Source organism: Bos indicus x Bos taurus, chromosome 13 (assembly GCF_003369695.1).
Source record: "Bos indicus x Bos taurus breed Angus x Brahman F1 hybrid chromosome 13, Bos_hybrid_MaternalHap_v2.0, whole genome shotgun sequence".
Lineage (NCBI taxonomy): Eukaryota > Metazoa > Chordata > Mammalia > Artiodactyla > Bovidae > Bos > Bos indicus x Bos taurus.
In genome coordinates, this window is record NC_040088.1 from 8,670,851 (window position 1) to 8,694,940 (window position 24,090).

The 24,090-nt window shown below is 52.1% G+C and overlaps 2 protein-coding genes across 5 annotated transcripts in view; one reads left to right on the forward strand and one right to left on the reverse strand.

Annotated features, from left to right (window-relative positions):
• Positions 1–7,898, forward strand: part of NCOA5 (nuclear receptor coactivator 5) — a 28,340-nt gene extending 20,442 nt beyond the window's left edge. For 2 of the 3 annotated variants that reach the window (XM_027558388.1, XM_027558387.1), the window contains 5 exons: positions 519–655; positions 1,687–1,813; positions 3,629–3,828; positions 5,189–5,509; positions 5,980–7,898. In XM_027558388.1, the coding sequence (XP_027414189.1) occupies positions 519–655; positions 1,687–1,813; positions 3,629–3,828; positions 5,189–5,509; positions 5,980–6,569 (1,375 nt within the window). In that variant the 3' untranslated portion in view covers positions 6,570–7,898. Of the gene's footprint in view, positions 1–518; positions 656–1,686; positions 1,814–3,628; positions 3,829–5,188; positions 5,533–5,979 lie in introns of all 3 variants that reach the window. The other variant, XM_027558389.1, reaches the window with a different exon arrangement.
• Positions 7,252–24,090, reverse strand: part of SLC12A5 (solute carrier family 12 member 5) — a 38,049-nt gene continuing 21,210 nt past the window's right edge. For both annotated transcript variants that reach the window (XM_027558384.1, XM_027558386.1), the window contains exons 10-26: positions 23,886–23,984; positions 23,681–23,738; positions 22,554–22,728; positions 21,819–21,937; positions 21,399–21,497; positions 20,347–20,466; positions 19,943–20,047; positions 18,304–18,472; positions 16,220–16,415; positions 15,203–15,372; positions 14,676–14,807; positions 13,521–13,628; positions 12,536–12,658; positions 12,244–12,443; positions 11,890–11,904; positions 11,489–11,622; positions 7,252–11,279 (exon numbers count right to left, since the gene is read on the reverse strand). In XM_027558384.1, the coding sequence (XP_027414185.1) occupies positions 11,188–11,279; positions 11,489–11,622; positions 11,890–11,904; positions 12,244–12,443; positions 12,536–12,658; positions 13,521–13,628; positions 14,676–14,807; positions 15,203–15,372; positions 16,220–16,415; positions 18,304–18,472; positions 19,943–20,047; positions 20,347–20,466; positions 21,399–21,497; positions 21,819–21,937; positions 22,554–22,728; positions 23,681–23,738; positions 23,886–23,984 (2,114 nt within the window). In that variant the 3' untranslated portion in view covers positions 7,252–11,187. The remainder of the gene's footprint in view (positions 11,280–11,488; positions 11,623–11,889; positions 11,905–12,243; positions 12,444–12,535; positions 12,659–13,520; positions 13,629–14,675; positions 14,808–15,202; positions 15,373–16,219; positions 16,416–18,303; positions 18,473–19,942; positions 20,048–20,346; positions 20,467–21,398; positions 21,498–21,818; positions 21,938–22,553; positions 22,729–23,680; positions 23,739–23,885; positions 23,985–24,090) is intronic.

Consider the following 24,090-nt stretch of genomic DNA (forward strand, 5'->3'; position numbering starts at 1 on the left):
AAAGACAAATATGCTTTCACTTACATGAAATATTTAGAAAAGGCAAATTCATAGAGAGAAAATAGATTAGAAGTTACAGAGATAGGGGTTGAGTTTCTGTTCAGACTGTTCAGGATGATGAAAATTATTTTATATATGTATTTTTTTTTATTCTGTTTTTTAACCACAATTTTTAAAAAGCACAAGGAAGGAGGCTTGGGGTAGGGCCTAGAATGGTTCCTCAAAACTAGTATCAATAATTACTACCAGTTTTTTGTGTTTACTTTGGGCCAGGGAGCTTCCATTATGCTGAGAGCGTTCTGTACATCCTCCCAGTCCTTTTGGAAGGTAGGTTAACTCAGTCCCAGCCACAGAGCTGATAAGCAGTGAGTCCCAGATAATAATTTTGTTTGCCTAATCCCAAAGTTCTGTGCTATACTACGTCTTCCTCACAGATAGCTGGGTCTTGAAGAGTTCTCTGTATTTGATTTTTGCAGGATAAAACCTTTAACTTTGTGCACATTTCTTTACATTTTCAGGAGAGAAGGCTCTTATGACCGATACCTGCGAATGGATGACTACTGCAGGAGGAAAGATGATGCTTACTTTGACCGTTACAGAGATAGCTTTGATGGACGTGGCCCTCCAGGCCCAGAAAGTCAGTCTCGTGTGAAAGGTAAAGTAGAAAAAACAGTTTATTCTTATCACAAATAGAACACTTTATAGAAGAAAGAGGAAACTAATAACCAGATGGAAAGGAGCTAATGACTTGGCTAAGCAGTTCACAAAAAGAAGAAATACAAATGGCCTGTTCATTTGTAGAGAGCATTCAGCTTGAAAATCATTTTTAAAATGTAAAGTAGTACTGTCATCTGGTTTAGTCACCCAACAAGAAGAAATAAATATGAAATAACTATCAATAAGAAAAGAAATGAACTAAAAATTGGAGTTGAAGAGGTTAAATGTTTGTTTTTTGCTCATTGACAAAATAAATATAACTCTCTCTATTACCTATGTAGTATGTGGGGAGAGTTGTTTTATTTATAATTTTTACCTAAGAGCATCTATTTTTTAGGTAAAGACATGTTTTTTAAAGCCTTGATTGTCTCAATATATTTAATACATCTTTAAGATTTTTTAATTGTTTTATTCCTAGTCAAATTAAGAACCTCATTTTTAGTTTGTTACAGAACTTTACTGCCTGGTTTTGTTTAGGATTTTTTTGTTGGTTTTTTTTTTAATTGCCTGGTGTTTTGTTTTTTTTGTTTTTTTTTAGCAAATTGCAATTACCTGTCAACAAGAGTCTTAAATGGTTGTCCCAAAAATGAAAATTAGGATAATAATGATATACTATCTTTTGCCTATCAATTGGCAGGAGGGTTTTTTTTTCCTTTTAATGACAAAACTCAGTGTTGATTAAGATATGGAGAAATAGCACTAGGTGATCCACCCCAAAGAAAGGATGAATTAGCAACAGCTTTCCTAGAGGACATTCTGGTAGCATGTATCAGATTAAAGCAGCCATGCCTTGTAATCCATTCATTCCATTTTAATGAATTTATAATAGTAAAAAAATAATCTTTTTTCAGAGGTAGTCTAGATTACAGCCTTTGCCTACAAGTAGTTCAAGATTGAAAATAAGGCCTGTGACTTATTTTTATAGAAAGGCACAGTCCATGTTTCAATTTTCCCTGTGTCATCCTGCAGAGCGTCTGAAACGTGAGGAGCGTCGTAGAGAAGAGCTCTATCGTCAGTATTTTGAGGAAATCCAGAGACGCTTTGATGCCGAGAGGCCTGTTGATTGTTCTGTGATTGTGGTCAACAAGCAAACTAAGTAAGAAGCCTTTGGATTTTTCCTGAGTGAGGAGAAGAAGCAGAAGAGAAATTAGAAATTTAGTCTTCTTCTTGGCAGCTGTACACACTGCCAGGCTGTGTACTCTGGCATTGCTGTACTGTGTTAACCAGAGTTCTTTCAGTTGTAGATGACAGAAAACCCACTGCAAACTGGCTTGGGCCCAAAGGGAAATTTTTAGTTTGCTTGACTGGGACGTTCAGGCACGGCTGCATTCAGGGTCAGCCTCTCATAAAGGCTTGGTCTTTTGTGTTGTCTTCGCTCTCAGACAAGCTTTCTACTTGAAAAGACAGCACAGCGCTAGCTCTTGACATGTATCTCCTTAGCTTAGCAAACCCGTGGAAACAGAGCTGCTTTTTCCTGTTGCTTCCACCTGAAATCCTGGAATTGTTTCCCAACCCTGGACTATCACTTTGGCCAGCAGTGCTGGATGCCCTGATTGGCCAGGGCTAGGTCATGTGCCCACTCATAGTGCTAAAAGTGGGATTAATCCTGTGGAGCCGGAGTAGACTGAGTGGAAAAGGGGTGCCTTCCCAAAGGAAAATCCGAGGGAGTATATGTTGGTCAGGCAAAGCAGTAGATGTCCCCTTCGTGAGAGAACCCCGAGTCCCTAATACTTCGGAAGGCATGTCTGCATTCGTCAGCCAAGAAACCGGCTTTCTTTGTGAAGTGCCATGGCCTTGCAGAGCTGTTAGGTGACCGTGCTAGCCAAGTCAGAGCTCACAGCACTGTTTTATTCTACCTCTGTTTCACATTCTTTCCTTGAAGAAGCAGCTCAGAGGTGCAGAAGGGAGTGTAGCAGCTTGCAAGTTTGGCAGTAGCTGTGTTCCCTTTCCCCAAGTGGTTAGTAAATAAATTCATGTATTTTCTAGCAGTTTGGGGTTAAAGAGCTAATTTTCAAGGCAGAAGCTAGGGAGATAGGTGTTGAGACACCAAACAGCAGGCAGAGTTCACAGGCTCTTGGCTGCCTTGTTTAGAAATAGATGCTGCTTTAACTTGCAGATAACTTTTTTGCCTTTTTATTTTTAAATGCATGATAATAGCTGTCATTTTCTGAGCACCTACTCTGTACTACTCCATGCTAAGCGCTTTTAATTTTTTTTGTAATCTTCATAGTAATCATGTTTCACATGTATTCATTCATCAAATTTTTTCTGTGTGCGGCAGGTGCTAGGTCCTGAAGCTGTAATCCTAATGAGCAAAACACACATGGCCCCTTCCTCTTGTGGAGCTTATACCCTAGTAGGACAGATGACAAAAATAAATGCATTGGTGATGAGTCTTATAAGAAGAAGTACATCAAGGATCTGATTTAGATTGGAGAGAAAGTTAAGGAAATGACATATGAGCTGAGTCCTATTATTCTTGTCTGATTGGTAAAGAAACTGAGGTTTGTAAGAGGTAAAGGGATTTGCTTAAAGCTCCAACTTTGCAAGTAAATGTTAGGGCTAAGATCCAAACCTGACTCTAGCATTTAAAACCCATGTTTTTTTCACTGTGGTGTACAGCCTCTGCCAAGACAGAAATGTGCTACAAATCTTAGGCAACAGGATGGTGTTTAGGAATGACCATCAGACTAGAGAATCAGGAGAAGGGCCTGGGACACCAAGTACTATTCCACTGGGAACTTCTCAGCCAATATAAAGAGAAGGAATCGGTTTAGATTCTTGGAGCCTGAAGAGGGTGCTAGGGAGACAGTGGTAGAGCTAGCATTTGAAATCTTCTGGCTGAGGTGCCACTGTACAGATTGGGACTTGATCAGGGAGTTACTCAACTGGATCCTGTTTGTTTCTGCAGAGATTATGCTGAATCTGTGGGGCGGAAGGTCCGAGACCTAGGCATGGTAGTAGATTTAATCTTCCTCAACACGGAAGTATCACTGTCACAAGCCCTGGAGGATGTTAGCAGGGGAGGGTCTCCCTTTGCTATTGTCATCACCCAGCAACACCAGATTCACCGCTCCTGTACAGTCAACATCATGTTTGGAACCCCTCAAGGTATGGAGGCCCCAGTGGGTTAGAATTCCAGAAACTTCCAGATACTAGTCCATTAATTTTTTTATGGCTTACTCAGAAGCAGCAGGTTTTAGGTAAAGGTATTTCAGCTCAAATGTGGTAGGGCCCTTTTATGAGTGCATGGCAGAGACTTGCATAGTCATTTATTGGTTTGATCTTCTTTCATTGGATGCAGTTCTGGACCTGCTGTGTATGACATTACATGCAGCCCTTAGGTATGTGCAGTGATGTGTTAGTAAATGTTTAACAGCCAGTTCTGGGGTGGGGATGGTGTGGTTTATAGAATTTCCTGATTTCCATGGTGTAAATACTCCCACCGTGTTCTATTTCAAGCCACCAACATGAAGTCACTTCAGGGCAAGTTGGGGAGAGAGGCGCACAGTCTGCTCGCACCAGTGAGAGCCAGCACAGCTCTGGCACACACTGCACTGAGTGTGCTGGAGTCCCTGCTTTCACCAGACTTTGGAATGAGGGACAAAGCACGTGACAGGCAGTTAGGAGACTTTTTGTTAGTGTGCTGGAGAAGTCAGTGGAGGGACTTTGAGAAGAGGGAGGCAGCCTTGACCTCCTGGAGGCCCAGGGTAGGTTCCCTGAAGTCCTTCCCTGAAGTAACTTTTAGTCCTTTGATCCCAGATCGTTGCGACTCAGTCAACTGATGCCTTGCTGATTGCTCTTACAGCACAGACTTTTCCCTTCTCCCACCACCCTGGGCCCTCTATTTGCCTGACCAGTTTTACCCATAAGCATAGAGTGTAGAAGCCTCTCCAGCAGGTCATTTACCTCTCTGAGGAACAGCCCTCAAGATGTGTGAAGACATTTATTTATATCAAGTGCCAAGAAGTCTTCTCACCACTTTATAAATCTTGTTTCCCAAGAGGGAGGGGAGAAGGTTATTTAGGGTCATCATTTGATCTTAATCCATAACCTTTGAACTGATACAGTAAAAAACAGTTCTACCCTGAGGAGTGTGGTGGAAAGCCAGGCTTTACAGAGGGCTGTTCGGACCCCCATGGCCTACCTCCTGTGGTTATTCTCCACATGGTCTTTTTGAATCTGTGAGACTATCATGTTTCTCTGGCTTTTACTACATGTCTGTGATCTAAGAATTCCCCACAGAACTAGCTCTCTACAAGGGTGTCTCTTTCCCACTGAAGAAACCCATTCTCTGTCTTCCGAGCTGCATCCCCTCCCTCCCCACCTCTCCCCATCCCCATCCCAAGGGTTTTTGTCAGTGAAATGGTTTTCTTGCTTGTTTGACATCAGGAAAGGCTTGGTAGAGTTCAGCAGGTGGGCACTCAGATCTGTCATGGGAGAAAATAACTCAGGTCATTCCCTCCTACAGAGCATCGCAACATGCCCCAGGCAGATGCCATGGTGCTGGTGGCCAGAAATTATGAGCGCTATAAGAATGAGTGCCGGGAGAAGGAGCGCGAGGAGATTGCCAGACAGGCGGCCAAGATGGCTGATGAAGCCATCCTCCAGGAAAGAGAGCGAGGAGGCCCCGAGGAGGGAATGCGTGGGGGGCACCCCCCAGCCATCCAGAGCCTCCTCAACCTGCTGGCTGACAACAGGTACCTCACTGCTGAAGAGACTGACAAGATCATCAACTACCTGCGAGAGAGGAAGGAGCGGCTTATGAGGAGCAGCACCGACTCTCTGCCTGGTGAGCTACGTGGCAGGGCCGAGGTGAAGTTCTGACTCTGCATTTCTCTAACCCCCAGGCTCTGTTGGGAGGGTGGCAGGCCCAGGGTCTTTGGGGTGGGTAAGGGAGATGAGCCCACCTCACGGGTTTTCCCGCATGGGCCGTCCGTGCTGGTGTAATAATGGTAACTTAAGATTTGGATACTGAATTCTGATCCCTGTAGTTAATGTGGTGGTGGGGGGCTAGTATGGCTGGCTCCCTGGGGACCAAGATAGATGCCCGTGTTTTTTTTTAAAGTAGTTCTCTGGGGGAACTAAGCTGTTTACTGAAAACAGCACATACTATGAAGTGGCCCCTTTGGGAAATCGATGTTATAGTCTGTGTACTGTGTGATTGATGTAACCAGTGATTGTTGTTCTTCCCTGGGCTGCTAAGCCTCCTGCCCACGGAGGGTATTTTTCAACCAGATACCTCTTCTTTCTGTCTTCTAGGCCCGATTTCCCGTCAACCACTCGGGGCGACCTCGGGTGCCTCACTGAAGACACAGCCAAGCTCTCAACCGCTCCAGAGTGGCCAAGTGCTCCCGTCTGCTACACCCACTCCAGCTGCACCCCCCACCTCCCAGCAAGAGCTTCAGGCCAAAATCCTCAGCCTCTTCAATAGTGGCACGGTTGCGGCCAATAGCGGCTCTGCATCCCCCTCAGTTGCTGCCGGAAACACCCAGAACCAGAATTTTTCCACAGCAGCGAACAGCCAGCCTCAGCAAAGATCACAGGCCTCTGGCAATCAGCCTCCAAGCATTTTGGGACAGGCAGGATCTGCTCGGAACATGGGCCCCAGGCCTGGGGCTCCTTCCCAAGGGCTCTTTGGCCAGCCTTCCACCCTCCTGGCACCTGCCAGCAACTTGGCTAGCCAGAGGCCCGTGTCTTCCACAAGTATCAACTTTGACAATCCAAGTGTACAGAAAGCTCTGGACACCCTGATCCAGAGTGGCCCTGCTCTCTCCCACCTGGTTAGCCAGACCACAGCACAGGTGAGGCAGCCCCAGGCCCCCTTAGGGTCGTTCCAGAGGCATTACTGAGGCTAAATCTCAACTTCCCCCAGGCCCCTCTTCCCCTGGCCTCCTACCTGTTGCGTTCTAAGTAGAGTTACTTGGAGGATGTTCTCTGCGCGTATCCAGGTCCACATCGAATGGCATAAGTTTCTACCATCTGCTCTCTTCTGCCCAAGGCTGTTGTTACTTATTCCTTCCAGAGTCAGAGTTTGTACTGCCTTGGAGGTGTATTTTTTGTTGTTGGGGTTATTTTTATTTTTGTTTATTTTTATTTTTTTGATAGAAAATAAATATCTCTGGGGTCATGGGCAGTATAGGTGTCTGGGCTCCGTTTGTATTTCATTTGTCTCTGTCAGCTTGATGTCGGGGCGGGGAAGGAAAGAGCAGCCAAGTCCGAACTGGCTGCGTTTGGGGTAGTCCTTTCATGGCGAGAGCCACTGGCTTTGTTCCTTTTGAACCTCCCCAAGGCTTTCTGGCCTCACACAGGCCCACCAGTGCATGAGCTGCTGCCTGCGGCCCTGTGCAGGGTGGTAGAGCCACAGGCTGGGCTTGGTGGGCACGGTCCCAATGCGCCCTGTCCCACGAGTGTGGGGGCTGCCTGAGGGGTGGTAAGCAGGCTGCTTCGGAGTTGTTGAAGAGGGGCCATGGCAGTCACTTTTCTGCCTGACCCAGAGTAGTTGGTTCTTGGTTTTTCTTTTTTTTTTTTTTGTTTGTGGCTTTCATTGCAATGGAAGATTTTCCATGAACTGAGCAGCACCGGTCACCAGCAGTTTAACCCAAACTGTGAATCTGGGCCCCAACCACTCTGAACCGTTTAACATTTGTCAGCCTCTTCCTCACCAGTGGTAGTTTCATGGAGTTGGCTCTCAGAAGACCACCCTAGACTCTGGCGGTGAACACCCATTTTTCAGTGATTGCTCTGAGCGTTTGGCCCAGAAATCAGGCTCTTGTTCTGTTTTCTGAGCAGCAGGAGGTAGGGACCATTTTGATGTCAGCCTTGGTAGCTGGACATGTTCTTGATGCAGGCGGCTGTTTGTAACTTCTGAGCCTCTGCCTGCTGCTCTAAGTGGAGCCAAAGGAAGCTGCCCTCTCCCTAGGGATGGTGCTGCTTAGCGCCCTGTGGCTCAGTCTCAAGGGACCCCTGGCGGAGACACGGGAGAGCAGTGACTTCAGCTGAGTCCTTGCCAGTAGCTGAGTAAACATTGGTTTCCAAAACTCAAGGTCCCCAGATGGCAGTGTTTTATGTTCTGACCTGTTTGTGTTATATAGTGTTTGTTTTTTTTCTTTCCTCTTTGGAACTCCTGTGTTGTTAATAAGATGAAATGATTACTTTTTAATTAAAATGTAAAAGTGAAAGCCTTGTTTTTTTTGGGTGTGACTGTGCGAAGGGCCTCTGTGGGCACTCCTTCCCGGAGCGCGTGGGTGAGGGTCCCTGACAGAGCTGACGGCTTCAGTCTGTCATGAGGTCTGTCCCCCTTTGTCCTCAGCCTGCAGTCGGGCCTCAGAACCTCTTTGAACCCTAGCTCCTCTCATACAGCTCACCTATTTAGAAGCTTTAACAACAGTTCGGAGTAAAAGCCTGCTGGGTAATTACAGTGGTGTGTAAACATCCTTGTTTGTGGCAGACTCTGTGTGTCAGAGGCTTGTCCGCTTGTTCTTACGAAAACAGAATGGTGAGGAGGCCATTTCTGACCAAAAGGCAGTGGAGAGAGGGGTGCTCTCCTGTTTTGATTTTGTCTGTTGCCAGCCCATCATGCAAGGGGTTGGCAGAACCAGTGTCCCAGGTGGGCGCACTGGAGAGCATTTCATAGAGCTCCCCACCAGGAAACTTGGGGTGGGTGTGGTAAAGTGACTGGCACAAGGCCGCCAGTAGATCAGGGATGAGGATGCCATCAGCGCCCAGCCTGACCAGGAGGTGCTGTCTCAGATGTTTGACGGGGCTCCAGAACTATCAGTACACAAACTAGGCAGCCAGACCTGGAAGGTCAACCAACCGACTCTTCGGTCAGGGGTGGTCAGTGTTTCTCATTAAGAGCCTGGGATCCTCACAGGGGGGCCCACTTTGAATACCCCTCTTCCCACCTACTAGTTCTTCCCCCTGGAGTGTCCAAACAGCACACCTCAGGCTGTGAAGGGTATAATAAAATTATTTTTATTGCATTTTGTGCAGACGGGAGTCTAAAAAATTAATACAGTAAAAGCTATAAAGCATTAAATGGGAGCATTCAACAGTAAAGGAAAGAACCAACCCTCTCCTTTTCATCTTGGCACAAAGAACACAAGATCAATACTGAGGCAGAATGCGAAATACTGAAACACACTGAAAATTAAAGGCAGGCCTAATAATAGTAATAAATACTCTTGATTTGGTTTGCAACCTCTCCTATTTACAAGGGTTTTCAACTTCATTGCATTGCCCTGCACATAGATCGTCTAAAACAAAAGCAACACTAGTTATCACTACAAGGCTATTGAAATATTGCACTCAGAATAAAAGTCACTTGAATGGACATGAAACATCTAGCTACATGATTATAAAGATAAGTTGATGAGTGACGGGTGATAACATTCATAACAAATATTGCACATGTAGCACAGAAAACTTGGGGGTTTGTTGTGGGATGTCTGTTTTCATCAATGGAAACTGCTCTTGCCAACCAGACAGCCTGGGCCCAGATAGTGCAACTTTGGTTCCCTAAGTGATGTTAATACAGCCCCCTTTCGGTTCTGCCTAGCCCACCACTTCAGCCTGAGAGTGCTAGGCCCCCAGAAGGCTAGACCCAGCTGTGGTTCTCAGAGGGAGGTCTTGGAGGATGGGGGTGGGAAGTGCTGGTGTCTAATACCTCCACCTTCTGATTACTACCCGGAAAAATCTATCCAGCCCCCTGATCAAATTTCAGAGAGGCCTTGGTCTAACCGCAGGCGTCCAAACCTCCTCCAGCCACACCTGACCCAGTCTAGATGGCACCAGCGCCAGCTCTGCCTTGGGCTCAAAGGAAAGGAGGTGGTGAGGTCAGGAGTCCCCAGAAGCCTCAGCTCTGGGAGATGGACGGGATGTCTAACTAGGTGCAGTCAGGGCCCTAGGGCTGGAGTTACTGTACCCAGCCCCAGAGGGCGCTGGAACGAGCATGCAGTGCATGTCCCCCCTTAGTAACGTGCCCTGGGGGAAGGGAACCCGGCCAACGGGGTTTCTCTAAGGGAAGAGGGCACCTCCGGCCGGGCTGGCGGAGCAGAAGCGCCAAGGACTGGTGTTGGAGAAGCCAAAGGCCTTGGGCCCTAGTTGAAGGAGGGCAGAGAGGCGCTTAAGAACTAAGCCAAGTGGCGACTCCAGCCCTCCCCCAGGCCCAGGTGCCTGGGAGACGCAGCTAGAGGCCGCTGCTAGGCAGCGAGGCCCGGGCCCCAGACGCGGAGAAGGCGGCCGGGTCCCCGAGGCCGGAGTTGCCGGATGCGAACAGGGTAGGAAACGTCAGGGGCAGAGCTGGGGCCACCCCAGCGGGTCCGGCCCCTAACCCAGAACCGCCCCCTCCTCCCTCACCTGTGCCAGGGAGGAAACTCCGGGGGAGGGGACGCCCTCCAACCCCCCCGATTTCAGTCTTTGGCGAAGAGCCACGGGATAGGGGGAGCAGGCGACAAGCCGGTGGAGGAGAGACGCCTGCTCCCCCAGCGAAGGCACCGGGACGGGGCTTCCTGGGGGCGGGGGCGAGGGCCTCTCTCGGTTCCTCTGGCTTAAGGAACGCCCCTCCCCTCTCCTGGCCCCAGCTTGCATAAAGAGCCGATGAGAAGAGGCTGCGCGCGTCTCTGCAGCCACAGTGGAAGCTCACATTCGCTGGGAGGCGAATCCAGGAAAAGTTGGGACACTTGTCTCACTTCGTCTCCGAAAAGATCTAGAGGGAAGAAGGGTTGGAAGCCAAGGGCGCGCGGAAAAGGTGAGGAGGCGTCGAGGGGGTGGGTGGTCGAGGGACCACGAGTCCCGCCTGGGCCTAAAAGCACGTTTGCTCTCAAACGCTCGGACGTCAAGGAAAACCCAGCCTCCGAGGCCTCCGCCTTCCCTGGGCGCGCCCCCAGCGGGAGAGCGCGACTGCGGCGAGAAGTCCGTTGCGCTTCTAAGTCACAGAAATATGGGGACGTTAAAAATACACGCGATGTCTCCTGTACACTATGTATACGCTCGGCCGGCTCGCGCCCGCAACCGCGCAAGGAAGTAGAACGCAGACGGCGGGGCGCATCCCCGCCACCCCGCGCGCTCCGGGCCGCCGGGGGAGGGGCGCAGAGTGCGGGCGGGGCGGGGCGCGGGAAGAGAGGGAAGGGGCCGGCGGACGACCGGGGGTCCTCGAAGCCCCAGGTCCGCTCCTCTCCGCAGCCTCCTCCGATCTTTATTGCAGCGTCTCCTCCGGCGGGGCGAGGCCGGGCTTAGAAAAAGGGCGGCCGGGGGCCGACGCGCCAACGGGACTCTGGTCTCCAGGAGGGGAGGTCTTCTCCGGGTCCGCCCCAGCCGACGTGGCCTCCGGGCTTCAGGCAGCGGGGAAAGGGGGCCAGGGCGCGGGCACAGGGTCTGTATGTAAACGGTGACAGCGGCGGGGGGCGCGGTGAGGGCTCCGGGGCCGCGGGCCGGACGCGCTCGGGCCCAGGTGTTTGATCCTGGCTCTCAGGAGTAGATGGTGATGACCTCGCGGCCGCCGCCGCGGACCAGCATCACCCGGTCCAGGCGCTCGGTGAGAACCTCGAGGAATTCCATGTCTGAGCGCCCGTCAAGGAGAAAGACCGTCCCCTTTCCTCCCCCCATGGAATCAGGCTCCCGTTAGGCGCCAGCGGAACGCCGGGCTCGCGTCCCTGTCCGAGGTGCTGATTCTGAAGCCGACCTGGCTCAGCCCTTCCTCCCCAGGGCTAGGAACTAAGACCCCTGACGTCCGCCTCCCTCCTTCCTCCCAATTTTAAGCCCAGGATACAGTTTTCGTCACCGTTGCGGTTGCGGGGAGGCCCAGGCATGTTGAGCAAAACAAGCTTGGCATCCTGGGATTTCTTGACAATGACCTCGTTCAGCCGCACGGCGGTGTGCATGCGCCGCACGTTGGACTGGTTCCTGCGGGAGGAAGCCAGGGAGGAGGAGGGCAGTAAGGCTAGGAGAGAGGGGGGACTTGGATCCAGTCGCCCCTTCCAGCACCTCCCCCGCCCCCAGCACCGGGCTGCTGGGATCTGCTCCTTACAAGCCAGGGACCACCAACCCTAGACCACTCCAAGCTGGGCTACCCCAGAGGTCAGGGGCGCGAGTTGAGGGTTCATAGCAGAGTGAGAAAAGTAGGGAACCTGGCCAACCTAGGAGAGAGTTTAAAAATTCTGAAGCACTTACAAGTTCTCCCACTCCCTTCAGGAAACATAAGAGAAGCAAGGAGAGGAAGAAAAAGGAGAAGGGTCAGAAAAAGCAGGAGAAGCTGAGGACTTGAGCCACCATCAACACCTTGCGTGCAGACGACTCCTGTTCTCCCAGCCCCCCAGCCTTCACCTTTCCACTGCCTGCACCTGCGCGTTCTGACCCTTAGCAATCAAGCCCAACCTGAGTCCTCAGACAGAGCAACCAAGGAGAGGTCTGGGCTGGGCCTTCTGACTACCAGGCCAGGACCCCTTCCACTCATTTGCTCTCCACGGGGAGCAAAGACCCTGTAGGCTCACCCCAGACCTTAGCCCTTAGCCCCCAGACCCGTACGGCTTCATGCTGAAGAAGTCCTTGATGCCCTCAGAGGAGACAGGACTGGGGCCCTTGTTCTTCTCTGCCACCGACTTGTCCTTGGTCCAGGTGAGATGCACTTTTTCTGGATCTGCCTCGCCCTCCACCTCGGGCTCCTCCCCCGGAGACGGTGAGCTGCTAGGGCAGCTGGGAGCACTCTGGTCATGGATCAGCTGCACCTAAGGGATGAAAGAAGGGATGGCACGTGATTCATTTGGAGGCCAAAGGTTCTGCTCCCACCGGTTGCAGCCAAACTACCCAAGCTGCATACCTCCTCTTCCGGCTTCTCCTCACTGTCACCAGCCGTCTCTTCTGGGACGTTGAGACGGAGCCGGGTGTTGGCTGGATTCTTTCTCCGGATTGAGCCACGAGACTCATCTGTGATACTCTGGATCTAGGGAGGGACACAAGTTGGTGCCATGGAAATCACTACCCATGTCCTGCAAAGAGCTACCCCCAAAGCCAGGATGTGCACTTTCGGGACCTGTACCAGTTGTTAAAATACTGCGATGCTTCCACACCAAATAGCTATTGCCCCACTGATATGGCCACTCCAACTCCTCTCCAGTACCCCTGGCCTTCCCACTCTCCAGCGACCAAAGGGTTGACACCTGGCCCAGCTGAGCTCTACCTCAGGGCCAGTTCTGACTGGTCAGTGCACATGCCACTTCTTACAATTGTACTGTCACCCACTTCTGAGAGCTCTTCTGTCCCCAGCCCTAAGGACCCCACTCACTGGGGTGGGGCTTTCATCCAAATACCAGAGGGCTGGTGGGCCCACGTTACCCACACGGGAGAGACCTTACAGCCAGCCTTACCCCACGAGAACTCAGCACCATTACCCCTGAGAACCCACCATCCACACCCTAGGAGGTTTGCCCCAGCTCTCATCATCAGCTGTATCCTGAAATATCCACTCATTACTCACTCTCTAAGGGTCTATCACATGATACCTTGTCCCCCACACTGGCAGCCCACACCCCTGAGGAATCATCATCCATACACATTTAACTTCCACTCTTCTCCCTTGGGCCCCAGAAGTCACGTCGAGAGTAGATCTGTCACCCTCGCCAAAGCCCCTCTGCATCTCAGCTGGGAGGCTGGAGACAGGCAGCTGCAGCATGCACCCTTGCTGCTGGGGAACCAGTGCCAGGAGGCAGCAATGCCAGTGACCAGGAGTGGGCCATCCCAAATCTGTGCAGCCCCAGAGCTGGCAGCAGCTTGAGACACTCCGAGCCCAGCTAGGGCAACCTCACCTCCCGCTCCCGCTCATTCTTGGTTAAATGCATTTGTTTGAGGATCTGGGAACGCTGCTCCATCACCAAGGTCTTCTCGTAGGTGTAAGCGGAGATGTCGCTCTCATGCTGTGGGCAGGCAGGGGTGGAATGGGGGAGAGGGGCAAGGGAGGAAAGTATGAGCTCCGAGCTCAGGTGCAAGGCCAAGAAAAGAGAGGCAGGCCCTCTTCCTGCTGCCAGCCTAGGGCTTCCCTGTCCAATGACCTAGTTTAATCAACAGTTGTGGGAGGAAGGACAAAGCAGAGGGTGATGCTCTTTGAAGGTGAGGCAACTCATTCCCTCCTCAAGCCCGGGACTGGGTGAATGAATGGGTGAATTAATGAATAAGTTGATTAATTAATTACCTGGGTGAATAGAGAGGGGGAAGAAGTTAAAAAAGGAACATAGAGATGAATGAATACATGCACATAGGCATGAATGAGTGAGTGAATAAATACATTAATGAATATATGGGTGGATTAATGAATATACCATTAGAGGGACGGGTAAATGGTGCTGAGTGGAATGGATGACAAGAGGCTTTAGAGTGTAACTACTAGAAACCTGGACTCTAGAGCCAGTCTGCCTGAGTTTGAATCCTGACTCTGCCACTTGGTATACGTTTGGGGCAAATTAAGGTTTCTGTGCCTCAACTTCGTAATCTGTACAATGGAAATACTGATAATTGGATAACTGTATCTATTTCATTGATTGCTGTGAGAAGTAATGTATACATAAAGCACATAGAACAGGCCTCCCATGGAGTCAACATTCGTATAAAGTCTATTCGTATAAAGGAGACAAGGCAGGGTGGGTGAGTGGGTGGATGGATGGATGGATGGAAGAGCTCTTGGGTGAACATGTGAGAGGCTTAAAAGTGGATGGGTATGCCCAGGTTCCATCCCTCATGCCACAACCAAGAGTTCACAGGCTGTAACTGAAGATGCCACCCACCACAAAAATCGACCTCAGTACCACAACTGGGACCCAGCGCAGCCAAAAGTGGATTGGAGGGCGGGGGGAGGACCTTAGCATCACAAGCTGATGGGTACTGGGGTTCCCCTGTTCGGTTCTGGGCCCAAGGGCAAAGAGGCCAGCAGGACTCTAAAATGTCAGAGGCAGCTCCTGGGGGCTCACCATCTCCACCACCTCGACCTCTGCGGTGATACGTAAGTGGTACAGAAATGTGGTCAAGTCCTTCTTCATCTGGATGCTGTTGTCGTCCATCTGGGCCACGGTGAAGATTCGCATCTTGCACTTCCGCCAAACCTGGAGAGATGAAGGGGCCCCAGAAAGGTCCAGTCCAGATGCCGTGCGGAGACCCAGGGCCAGACCTCGTCCCTCACCCTTCCCACCCACCTTCCCACACATCCAGGTAGCCCACCAATCCTCTATCTCGGCGGCCACTCCATACAAAAACGCCCCTGCTTAGGTGAGGGCCCCCACCATTGAAGCATCACTCGCTTGAGTTAAACACGGCTCTCTATAATTCAAGGACATCTGCCAGGGGAGACACAGTTCCCAACACCTCAGAATAAAGGAGGTGACTGGAGCCCTCTCCCAGGAGCTCACACGGAGGTGGACCAGGCGGGAGCCCGGGAGCCCCCCGCGCGCGTGGCCATGAGCACGTGCACGTGGGAGCGCGCGCACACATGTACACGCACCTTGTGGTGCCGCAGCAGGAAGGGCAGCAGCATGAGCATGCCGCCGTCGTGCACAATCCACCAGACGTCGATGCTGCCTTCAGAGAAGCGCTCAGGGTTCCCGGGAAACATGGAGACATTCTTGGTGACCAGCAGGGCCAGGTGGCCAGCCGTGGTTTCCCGGACCAGCTCTGGGGGAGGCCAAGGAGATGGCAGACAGTAAAACAGTGACCCTGGTCCCCTCCTTGGCACCCAGCACCCCTCCCCATCCCGCCTCCCGCCTCAGCCTTGGACTGAGGAGTCAGAAAAGCCCCATCTGCCTGGGCCTCATTTGAAATTGGGGGGGGGGGTGGAAACCTCTCTGGGCCTCAGTTTCCCCACTGGTCAAGTGGTAATAAGGATACCTGCCCTTTCTGATTAAGAAGGCGACCCTGCAGCGCTCACTTAATCCTCCCAACTACCTTCTAACTGGGATCTACTGATAAAGCAGCCTCAGGGTTTACCAGCTGCCGTGACCTTCATCTCTCCATGCATCAGTTTCACGCCACTAAAATAGAGACAGCCATGCCTAGCCCTCACAGGCCTCCTGAGAGAATTCAAGACCTAGAGAAAGCCACCACTTGTCTGGCGCACAGAACGCAGTCCGTAAGTGTTAGTTACTGTATGACTTATTATCTGCTACTACCAAGGAATCTGATGCTCAGAGAGGGTGAGGCACTTGTGAACAATCACACAGCAAGGAAGGGCCAGAGGTTAGATTTAGACCCGGGCCTCAGTGGTGACTTCAAAACTGTAGGTCTTCCCACTGGCCTGCACTGTCTTCCCTGCAGGGTTGTGAGCCCGGCAAGAGCCAAGTCTGTCTCCTTCACACCTGAGTCCCTGGCCTCCCAGCACAGTGTCTGGCACCTGGCCAGCTTTGAACGCCATCACCTGTATATGCTGGATCCATACTTGTTATGCCTGGGAAGCCATCCCCAGGCCCAAAGGAGAACCCACCTCCACACAGCCCTCCACCACTCGCAGCCCAGCCAGCTTTACCAATGAAGTTCCTCCACGTCTGATGATCTTCCTTCTGTCGCCAGTTGCGGGGCCAGCCAACGAGCACAGTGTTGTGCTGCAGCCCCCCGAGGCCCCCGGACTGGATCAGGTGGGACACGCCATCTCGCAGGTTGGAAGAAATCACTACCTGGCAGAAGCCTTTCACTTTCTCTGCCTCCATCAGGCGCCGGATGGACTGGGGTGGCAGGGATCAGAAAAGGGCCAGCTTCAGGCCCAGGTCTCCCTGGCCCTGCTCAGCCCCTTGCAGCCTCCCTACCTCCCATCTCTCCTCTCCATCATCCTGATCTTCCTGAAGCTCAGCTCTGACCATGTCAGCCTCTGGCACCCCATCACCTATGGCCCCTGTTCCCCACTACTCAAGCAAAGCTCTTCATGATCAGACCCCATGTTTCCCATCAACCTGCCATGGCTCACAGATTCCCCAGGGAAGTTCTCCCCCACCACCCAGACTCCCCCTCCCCCATGTTGTCCATGACACCCTGCCTGGGCCAATTCAACCATCACCTTCTTCAGACACCACCCCTCCACCCAGACCAGAATGAAACTGGGCTCCTCTGCTTAGCTGGACAATTTGGTTTCAACGATTTTTAAAAGTTAGCATAATAGAAGGCATTTAAAACATACGTTCAATCTGCGCGATGAAGGAAGTGTTTTTATGACTCTCAGTTTATAGCTAAGGAAATTGAGGCTCAGAGAAATTAAGACTTGCTTCAGGCCATATGGATAATGGATATTATTGTAGAGGTTCAAATCCAGGGGTCTGACTCCATCCTTCACACTCTTAACCAATCTCCTAATGTCAAACAGAAAGGGCTCCAATTTCTGCCTCTGCCCCAGTCTGTTAATTCAGCATGCAGTGGCTGAAAATAAGAGCAGAGTAACCTTGGGCAAATCACTTCCCTCTGTGAACCTCAGTTTTTTCATCTGTCAAATGGGCATTGTGACAGCTACCTCATTTAGGAAGAGGGAGAATGACATAACATGATGTGGGTAGAGCTTAGTATACAGCCTGAGAGATCATAAACACTCAATATGTTCTATTACTTTGTGGTTACTAACTCTAAGGTAGCCCCTGTCAACCTCAGATGGGTTGGAGAGCCTTCTGTGTATGTTCTGTCTCCCCCACCAGTCTGGGACCACCTTGAGGGGTGGGGTTTGGTCTTCCACCTCTCCGTGTCCCCCAGGGCCCACCCCAGTGTCTGGTACCCAGGACATGTGCAGCCACTGCATGTTGAATTAAAGTGACCAGTGGAGGCCTCCAGCCCTGGGCCCTGACAGATCGGTGTGAACAGCCCAGTGAGGCAGAAACAGCGGCTGTCACAAGCCATTACGGGTGCCCCACCCCATCTCATCGCACCTCCCTGAGGCCCCCTTTCCCCTCTCCACTTCTAATCATGGCCCCGAGGGGAGAGAGGCCTGAATCACAGACAGAACCCTCTTCCTCTGCCACCCACCAGACACCTGTTAGTGCCGCTTACTGCAGACCCCTGCTGCCCCAGCTCACGCTGGCTCTGCCCACTGCTCCGTGAGCAATGACCAGTAGATAGGAACGAGAGCAAGTAATCCAGCCCCCGGCACCTGGGTTCAAATCCTGCTATGCTTCCAGCCAGCTTTGTGACTTTCAGCAAGCTGCTTTCCCTCTCTGGGCCTCAGTCTCTTCCTGTGCTAAATTGGATACTTATCCTGTCAACCCCATGCATTGTGGGAACTGGAAGAATCCACCAATGTGAAAACGCTTTAAAAGATTTATGCTTTGGCAGAAGAAAGTTGGAATAGGAGTCTAGGTTTTGAGTCTCTGCTTTCTGTCCTTAAACAAATGACCTGACTTCTCTAAGCCTCAGTTTCCTTATCCATAAAATGGGCCCTTCTGGCCCTGATCATCTTGAGTTCTGCAGCTTGGATTCTAAGGAACTTAGTCACTGAGCCCTTGGACTCCACTTCTGAGAAGGAGGACAGAGAATCCTGAGCCCCAGCTGATGGGAGAGGTGGTAGGAAGAAACTGAAAAGGAGCAAGGGGCTGTCTTCCCAACTGCCACGTGCCCCCCACCAAGCCCTATACTCACCTCCTCTGCCCGCTGGGCCTGGGGATGGTTATCCAGAAAGGTGCCCTCAAGGACAGAGCCCACAATGGTCAGGCCCTTCCCTGCCTTGAGCTGGGAGGTCAACGAGAGCAGCTGTGGATGGACTACGTTCTGGTCTTGGTCCACACGTACCAGCACCAGCAGCTGTGGCCTGAAGCAGGTGCAAGATCACGTGATCCATCCACCACCTCCCCAAGCACCAAAACTCATATACCCATAGTCCATACACTAACTACCTGTCCCCCATACTCCCATCCACCTAAACATCCATCCACCCATGTCCTTGGGTTATCAACCCATCCAGTCATCTCCCACACATCTCTCCATCCACCTACCCATCCATCTCTGCATCTATCTCACTCACCCAGGCATTCATCCATCCACCCACCCACCCATCTACCTCACTCACTCACCCATCCATCCATCTATCCACCTACCCATCCATCGATTTTATCCTTCAGTTATCCATTCACGTCCATGTTAATTTACCAACACATGCATTATTCACTCAATTGCCCTCACATCCACCTACCACCATCCATCCACACATTCATCTATTCACTAAACCACACTCCCATACATATATACACTCAGCTATCTACCCGTCTATTTATCTGTTCATTTCCTTATTCATTTACCCTCCCCAGCCAGCCATCAGTTTGATACCATCCTCTAAGCACCTACTCTGGGCTAGATCCTGTGCTAAGCATTTGAGGATTCACAGACTGTTTATGCAAAGCTCCAGTCTCTAAAAGGCCAGTTTAGTAGGCATGAGTGAGGACAAGTCCACGATGTCCTCGTTCCAGAGTTCCAGACCTTACTCTTAGCAAAATGAACCTGAAGGAGAAGGAGGGCTTGCAGAGCAAGCAGTTAGGAAGCACCTGGGCTGAGAGGCGGGAGGGGAAGATTCTGGCTCCAGTTTTGCCTTCCACGACCCCTGAGACCTTCCCTAAGCCCTGATTTTTCACGTGAATCAAATAGTAGTGGTAGTAGTGAAGTCGCTCAGTTTGTGTCCGACTCTTTGCGACCCCATGGACTGTAGCCTACCAGGCTCCTCTGTCCATAGGATTGTCCAGGCAAGAGTCCTGGAGTGGGTTGCCATTTCCTTCTCCAGGGGATCTTCCCGACCCAGGGATTGAACCTGGTTCTCCCACATTGTAGGCAGAAGCTTTACCGTCTGAGCCACCAAGGGAGCCAATAGAGAGATTGTTAGGAATCTAGAGAATTCTAAGAGGCCCTGTAACTCTCAAAGTGGATGATCCCACCTCTCTTCAGGGCGAATTCTCTGTGATACTCCACTTACCTTTCTGGGCACGTGCCTTCTCCAGGGAACTGTGAGCTCACTACATCCCCAAAGACCAGAAGGGGTCGGCACATAGATCATGAGTTCATATGTGTTTTTTTAAACAAGTGATGGGATGAATGGAGGGATGGATAGATGGTTAGAAACTGGCATGGCAGGTAGGGTTTTGGAGAACAAATGTGTGGAACCTCAGCTCAGCCTCAGCGTTACAGGAGGGAAGAATTCAGATGAGGCCAAACACCACTCAGCAAGAGCAGAACAAAGCAAGGCGGGGTGGGTTGGGCCCTGCTCCCTTCCTCTTCAGTCGCCATCACTCACCTCCAGTTCTTGGTGTGCGGGGGCCCTTCTTCCAGGCGCAGCAGGGCATAGCGAGCAGCGCTAAGAGACAGGCCTCGGATCCCATCACCCCATTCCTTCTCTGCCCTGGGGGCCGGAAAGGAGGGATCACAAGAGGCAGAAAGCCAGGGAGTACCAGGGAGAAGCACCCACCCCCCCAGTGCAGAGCCAGAGCCGTCCATCTCGGGCTCAGAAGGGCGGTCGCTCCAGGCCACCTCCATTTCTCAAAGCCTCAGTGCCTGCCTCTGCTCCTGTCCCACCCCCTCAGGCTTTCCTCTCCACTCTCCCCAGCGTCTCGGCCTCAACCCCACCCCTCCCCGCCAAGTACCCAGCACCGCTCTCCCCTCCTCGCCCCGCCCATTCCCCCCAGCCTCGCCCCGCCTTACCCGCGGTACTCGATATACTTGTAGATGAGCCCAGCAATGAGCATGGCCACCAGGGCGTAGTACCAGGAGCAGATGAACATGAGGGCCAGGCAGAGGCTCATGCCCAGGAAGGAGAGTGTCCTGGACAGTGCAAGGGAGACCCGGCCTCTGAGCCCCTGGCGGGGTTCTCACTGGTGCCCGGGGCTCAGAAGGCAAGAGTTAGATGGGGCAGGGAGGGCCTAGGCCAGACCTGGGAGGCTACAGCCAGGGCTAGGGGAGCCCACACCATCATCTCCAGGAGCATCACTGGAACCTGGGGCCTCTGGGTGGAGGAGCAGCCGCAGACAGGGCCCCGCCCAGCTCCTCGGTCACCACACTGCCCTGGCCCAGGGCCTCAGGCCCTGGCAGACCACCCTGCCAGAGGGGTTCTGAGGGCAGGGGTCTCTGGGGAGAGTTGGAGGCAAGATCTCCCAGGATGAATATGGGACGAGGCGACTGGTGCAGCAGGAGGGCCGAGGTGGGACAGAGGCAGGCAGCCTAGGTTCTGGTCAAGGTGTGCCACAGCCTTGTGGGGGGTGACCTTAGGCCCATCCCTTTCCCCGCCAGAGCCTCCATTTCCTTCAGGTAGAATAAGCATGATCGTGCCCACCCTGTCTGTCCCACCAGCCTGTTGTGAGGATCAAGAACCATCAAGCAGAACAATCAGAAGTCCGGCCCCACACGAGGAGCACCCTTCTGTGCCCCAAGCACTGTAAGGCTCAGAGGGGCCTATGAGGTAGGTATGGTTATTGTCCCATTTCACAGCTGGGGAAACTGAGGCTTCCTCATCAAGGCTGGCAGGTGTTGAGCACTATGGACATGAGAGGGATTCTAGCTGGGACTGCTTATACTGTCTTCTGTTATTACTTGTCATTATAAGGAAACCTTTACCAGGACTTTTCTCATGCTACTTGGGCTACGAAAGCTGGAGTTGAGGATCCTGAGACCTGGAGGGGATGGGCTGGGGTGAGGGGCCGGGGACAGGATGGTCCTGTGGGATGGGGGGTTGGGGGGGGGGCGGGACAGGCACCCACCAGTGGTAATATCGAAAGCGTGGCCGCCAGTTGGGCGTCCTCAGCAGCGTCTGTACCGCGCAGGCCAGGTTCACAAACATGTAGCACATGAGGAAGAACCTAGAACATAGAAAGGGCCCGGAGAGACAGAGATGCAGGAGAGGCAGAGACAGACACACAGGGAGAGAGAGGGGGAAAGGGAGGATGAAACCGGGGAGGCGGCCGAGTCATGTTCTGATGCATAGGAAGGGGTTCAAAGGCCAGATCCCCTTACAGCACACCCTGGTGCATGTGGGGATGACTCTCTGTACAACAGAGGACAGGTTTCTACGACAGTGGGCTTGTTAAAGTGGTTCAGGTGGGCCGTCCAGGGTCACAGCTGGAGCATCCAGGTAGAGAGACCCCCAGAGCTGATGGGGAGGGCAGGAGGCCAGCACGCACATAGAGAGGATGGGGGCAACCTCGTCCAGGGATGCGATGAGGATGCCAATCTCGCAGATGCAGGCGGTGAGGAGCAGGGCCCACGTTGGCTCTCCGTTGGCTTTGCCATGGCCAAAAACCTGAGGACACAGCAACCGTCACAGGGGCCTGAGACTCTAAGGACTTCTTGTCTCCCTCCTCCTGTCCTGGGGACCAGTACAGGAGAGGCAGAGAGAGAGGGATACTACGTTTCTCATCCTTTAAAGGTACCCAAGGGGATACCAGGCTTTTGCTGTATCTTGCCCACCCTGACATTGATACCCGAGTGCAGGGAAGTTCAGATGATCCCTGAAGGGGAACAGGAGGGGACAGATGGAAGAGGAGCTCCAGGCGGCCAGCAAGCAGCCGTGACGGAGTTCATCGTATATATATATTTTTAAAGCACCACAGAGAGCACCTCCTCTCACAGCCCTTTGGCTGTCTCCCTGAGTCCCTGCCCAGTCACAAGGCCCAAGGAGGACCATTTATTTTTCTCCCTAAGAGCAGACAACCCTGCCCAAAGAGATGACCCTGAGCATGGGCCAAGTCCCAACTAAAGAACACCCATTTTTCATAGTGGCATCACAGAGAGGCAGAGACCAGAAGGCAGTTCGAGGCTTGCTGTAGCCTCTCCTCACCAGGTGGCCTCGCTGGGCAGGGGCCTGGCTGGCTGGTATAGGGGGTCAACTATCGGCCCACGCCTCACCCACCACTGACCTGGAGGAAGGGCACTATGCCATCGCGGGAGATGGCCTGCAGCAGGCGAGGGGCCCCCGTGAGGCTCTGCAGCCCAGCCCCGCAGGTAGAGAAGAAGGATCCGATGACGATAACCCAGGGGGACGGCCAGGCCAGGGTGCCCACCACCAGATTGCCGTTCACAGCTTCACCAAACCTGGAAGGAAGCAGTAGAAGATACGAGATGCTGGGTAAGCAATGCCAACTGGATTTCCAAAGGGTTCCCATGCCAACTGCGGGGCCAGTCGTACATCCACCATGGGGCTTGGCTGTGTAGGGATGAAGAGACAGACAAAGCCCCTGATGACGTGGGCTGTGTGGCCTTGGGCAAGACATTCAACCTCTCTGTGCCTCAGTTTCTTCAGCTGTAAAGTGAAGATCATTATAAGCCTATCTCATACGTTTGGTGGGAGGAGTAAGGAGTTAACATATGTAAAATGCTCAGCACAGTGCCTGGAACTTAATGGCAACTCAACTATTTTTTTAAATTGAGGTATAGTTGATGTACATAAGATTATATAAGTTTCAGGTTAACAGCATAGTGATCCACAATTTTTAAAAGTCATACCTCATTTATAGTTATTATAAAACATTGGCTGTATCCCCTGTGCTGAATGATATATCCTTGCAGCTTATTTCTTTTACAGAGTAGTTTGTACCTTTTAACACCCTACCCTTATCTTGCCCCTCCCCACTAATAATGATTCTAGTACATGGTCAATTGTATAAGACTGTGTCATCCTGGGCAGATATCTTAAACTGTGTCTCCATCTGAAAAATGGGGATTCTGGCCTCATCACGTGGTGACGTGATGTGGTGTGAGAATCAAGAAGAGCATTTTCTAAGCATTTTCTGATTTTTAAGACAGGGCCATTTGGCCTCCTCCTAGACCCCCTGAATCAGTTCCCTCCCTGCTATGAACCCATCCACACTAGCAGCCGGAGTGAACCTTCAGAAACCACAAACTGGCCATTCGGCACTGTCTTAAAACAGAAGATTCTGCCTCAGTAGGTGGAGGGAGTCCTGGCCCTGGAGTGTGCACACAGAGGTGTGCCTGATGCCCACCCCACCCTCCCCAGAACAGGCTCCTCCCTGAGCCCCTTACTTACTTGTCCCGAAGGACGACCCCCTCGATGCAGGCCCCAAACAGGACAACGGAGCTGATGTCTGCAGCAGAGGATGAAGGAAAATCCCCAGGGCGACATTTCCCATCCTCCCAACCCCTCCTGAGCCAGCCAGACGAGGCAGCAGCTTCAGAGACCCTCCGTCTAGCCCTCCCCAGCCACAGTGGTCCCCGCCAGCCATGCAGGATACAGACAGCGGAGGTGGTGGCAATGGCCAGGATAGTGCCAGTGGGAATCGACTTCTGGGCATCCCGCAGGTCCCCAGAGCGGTTAGAACCAGCCATGATCCCTGTGAACAGAGGAGCAGTTAGGACAGGAGCCATGGGAGAGCAGACGGAGATAGGACACCAGCCTCAGAGTCATGAACCCAGGAGTCTAGTCCTGGCCCACTGACT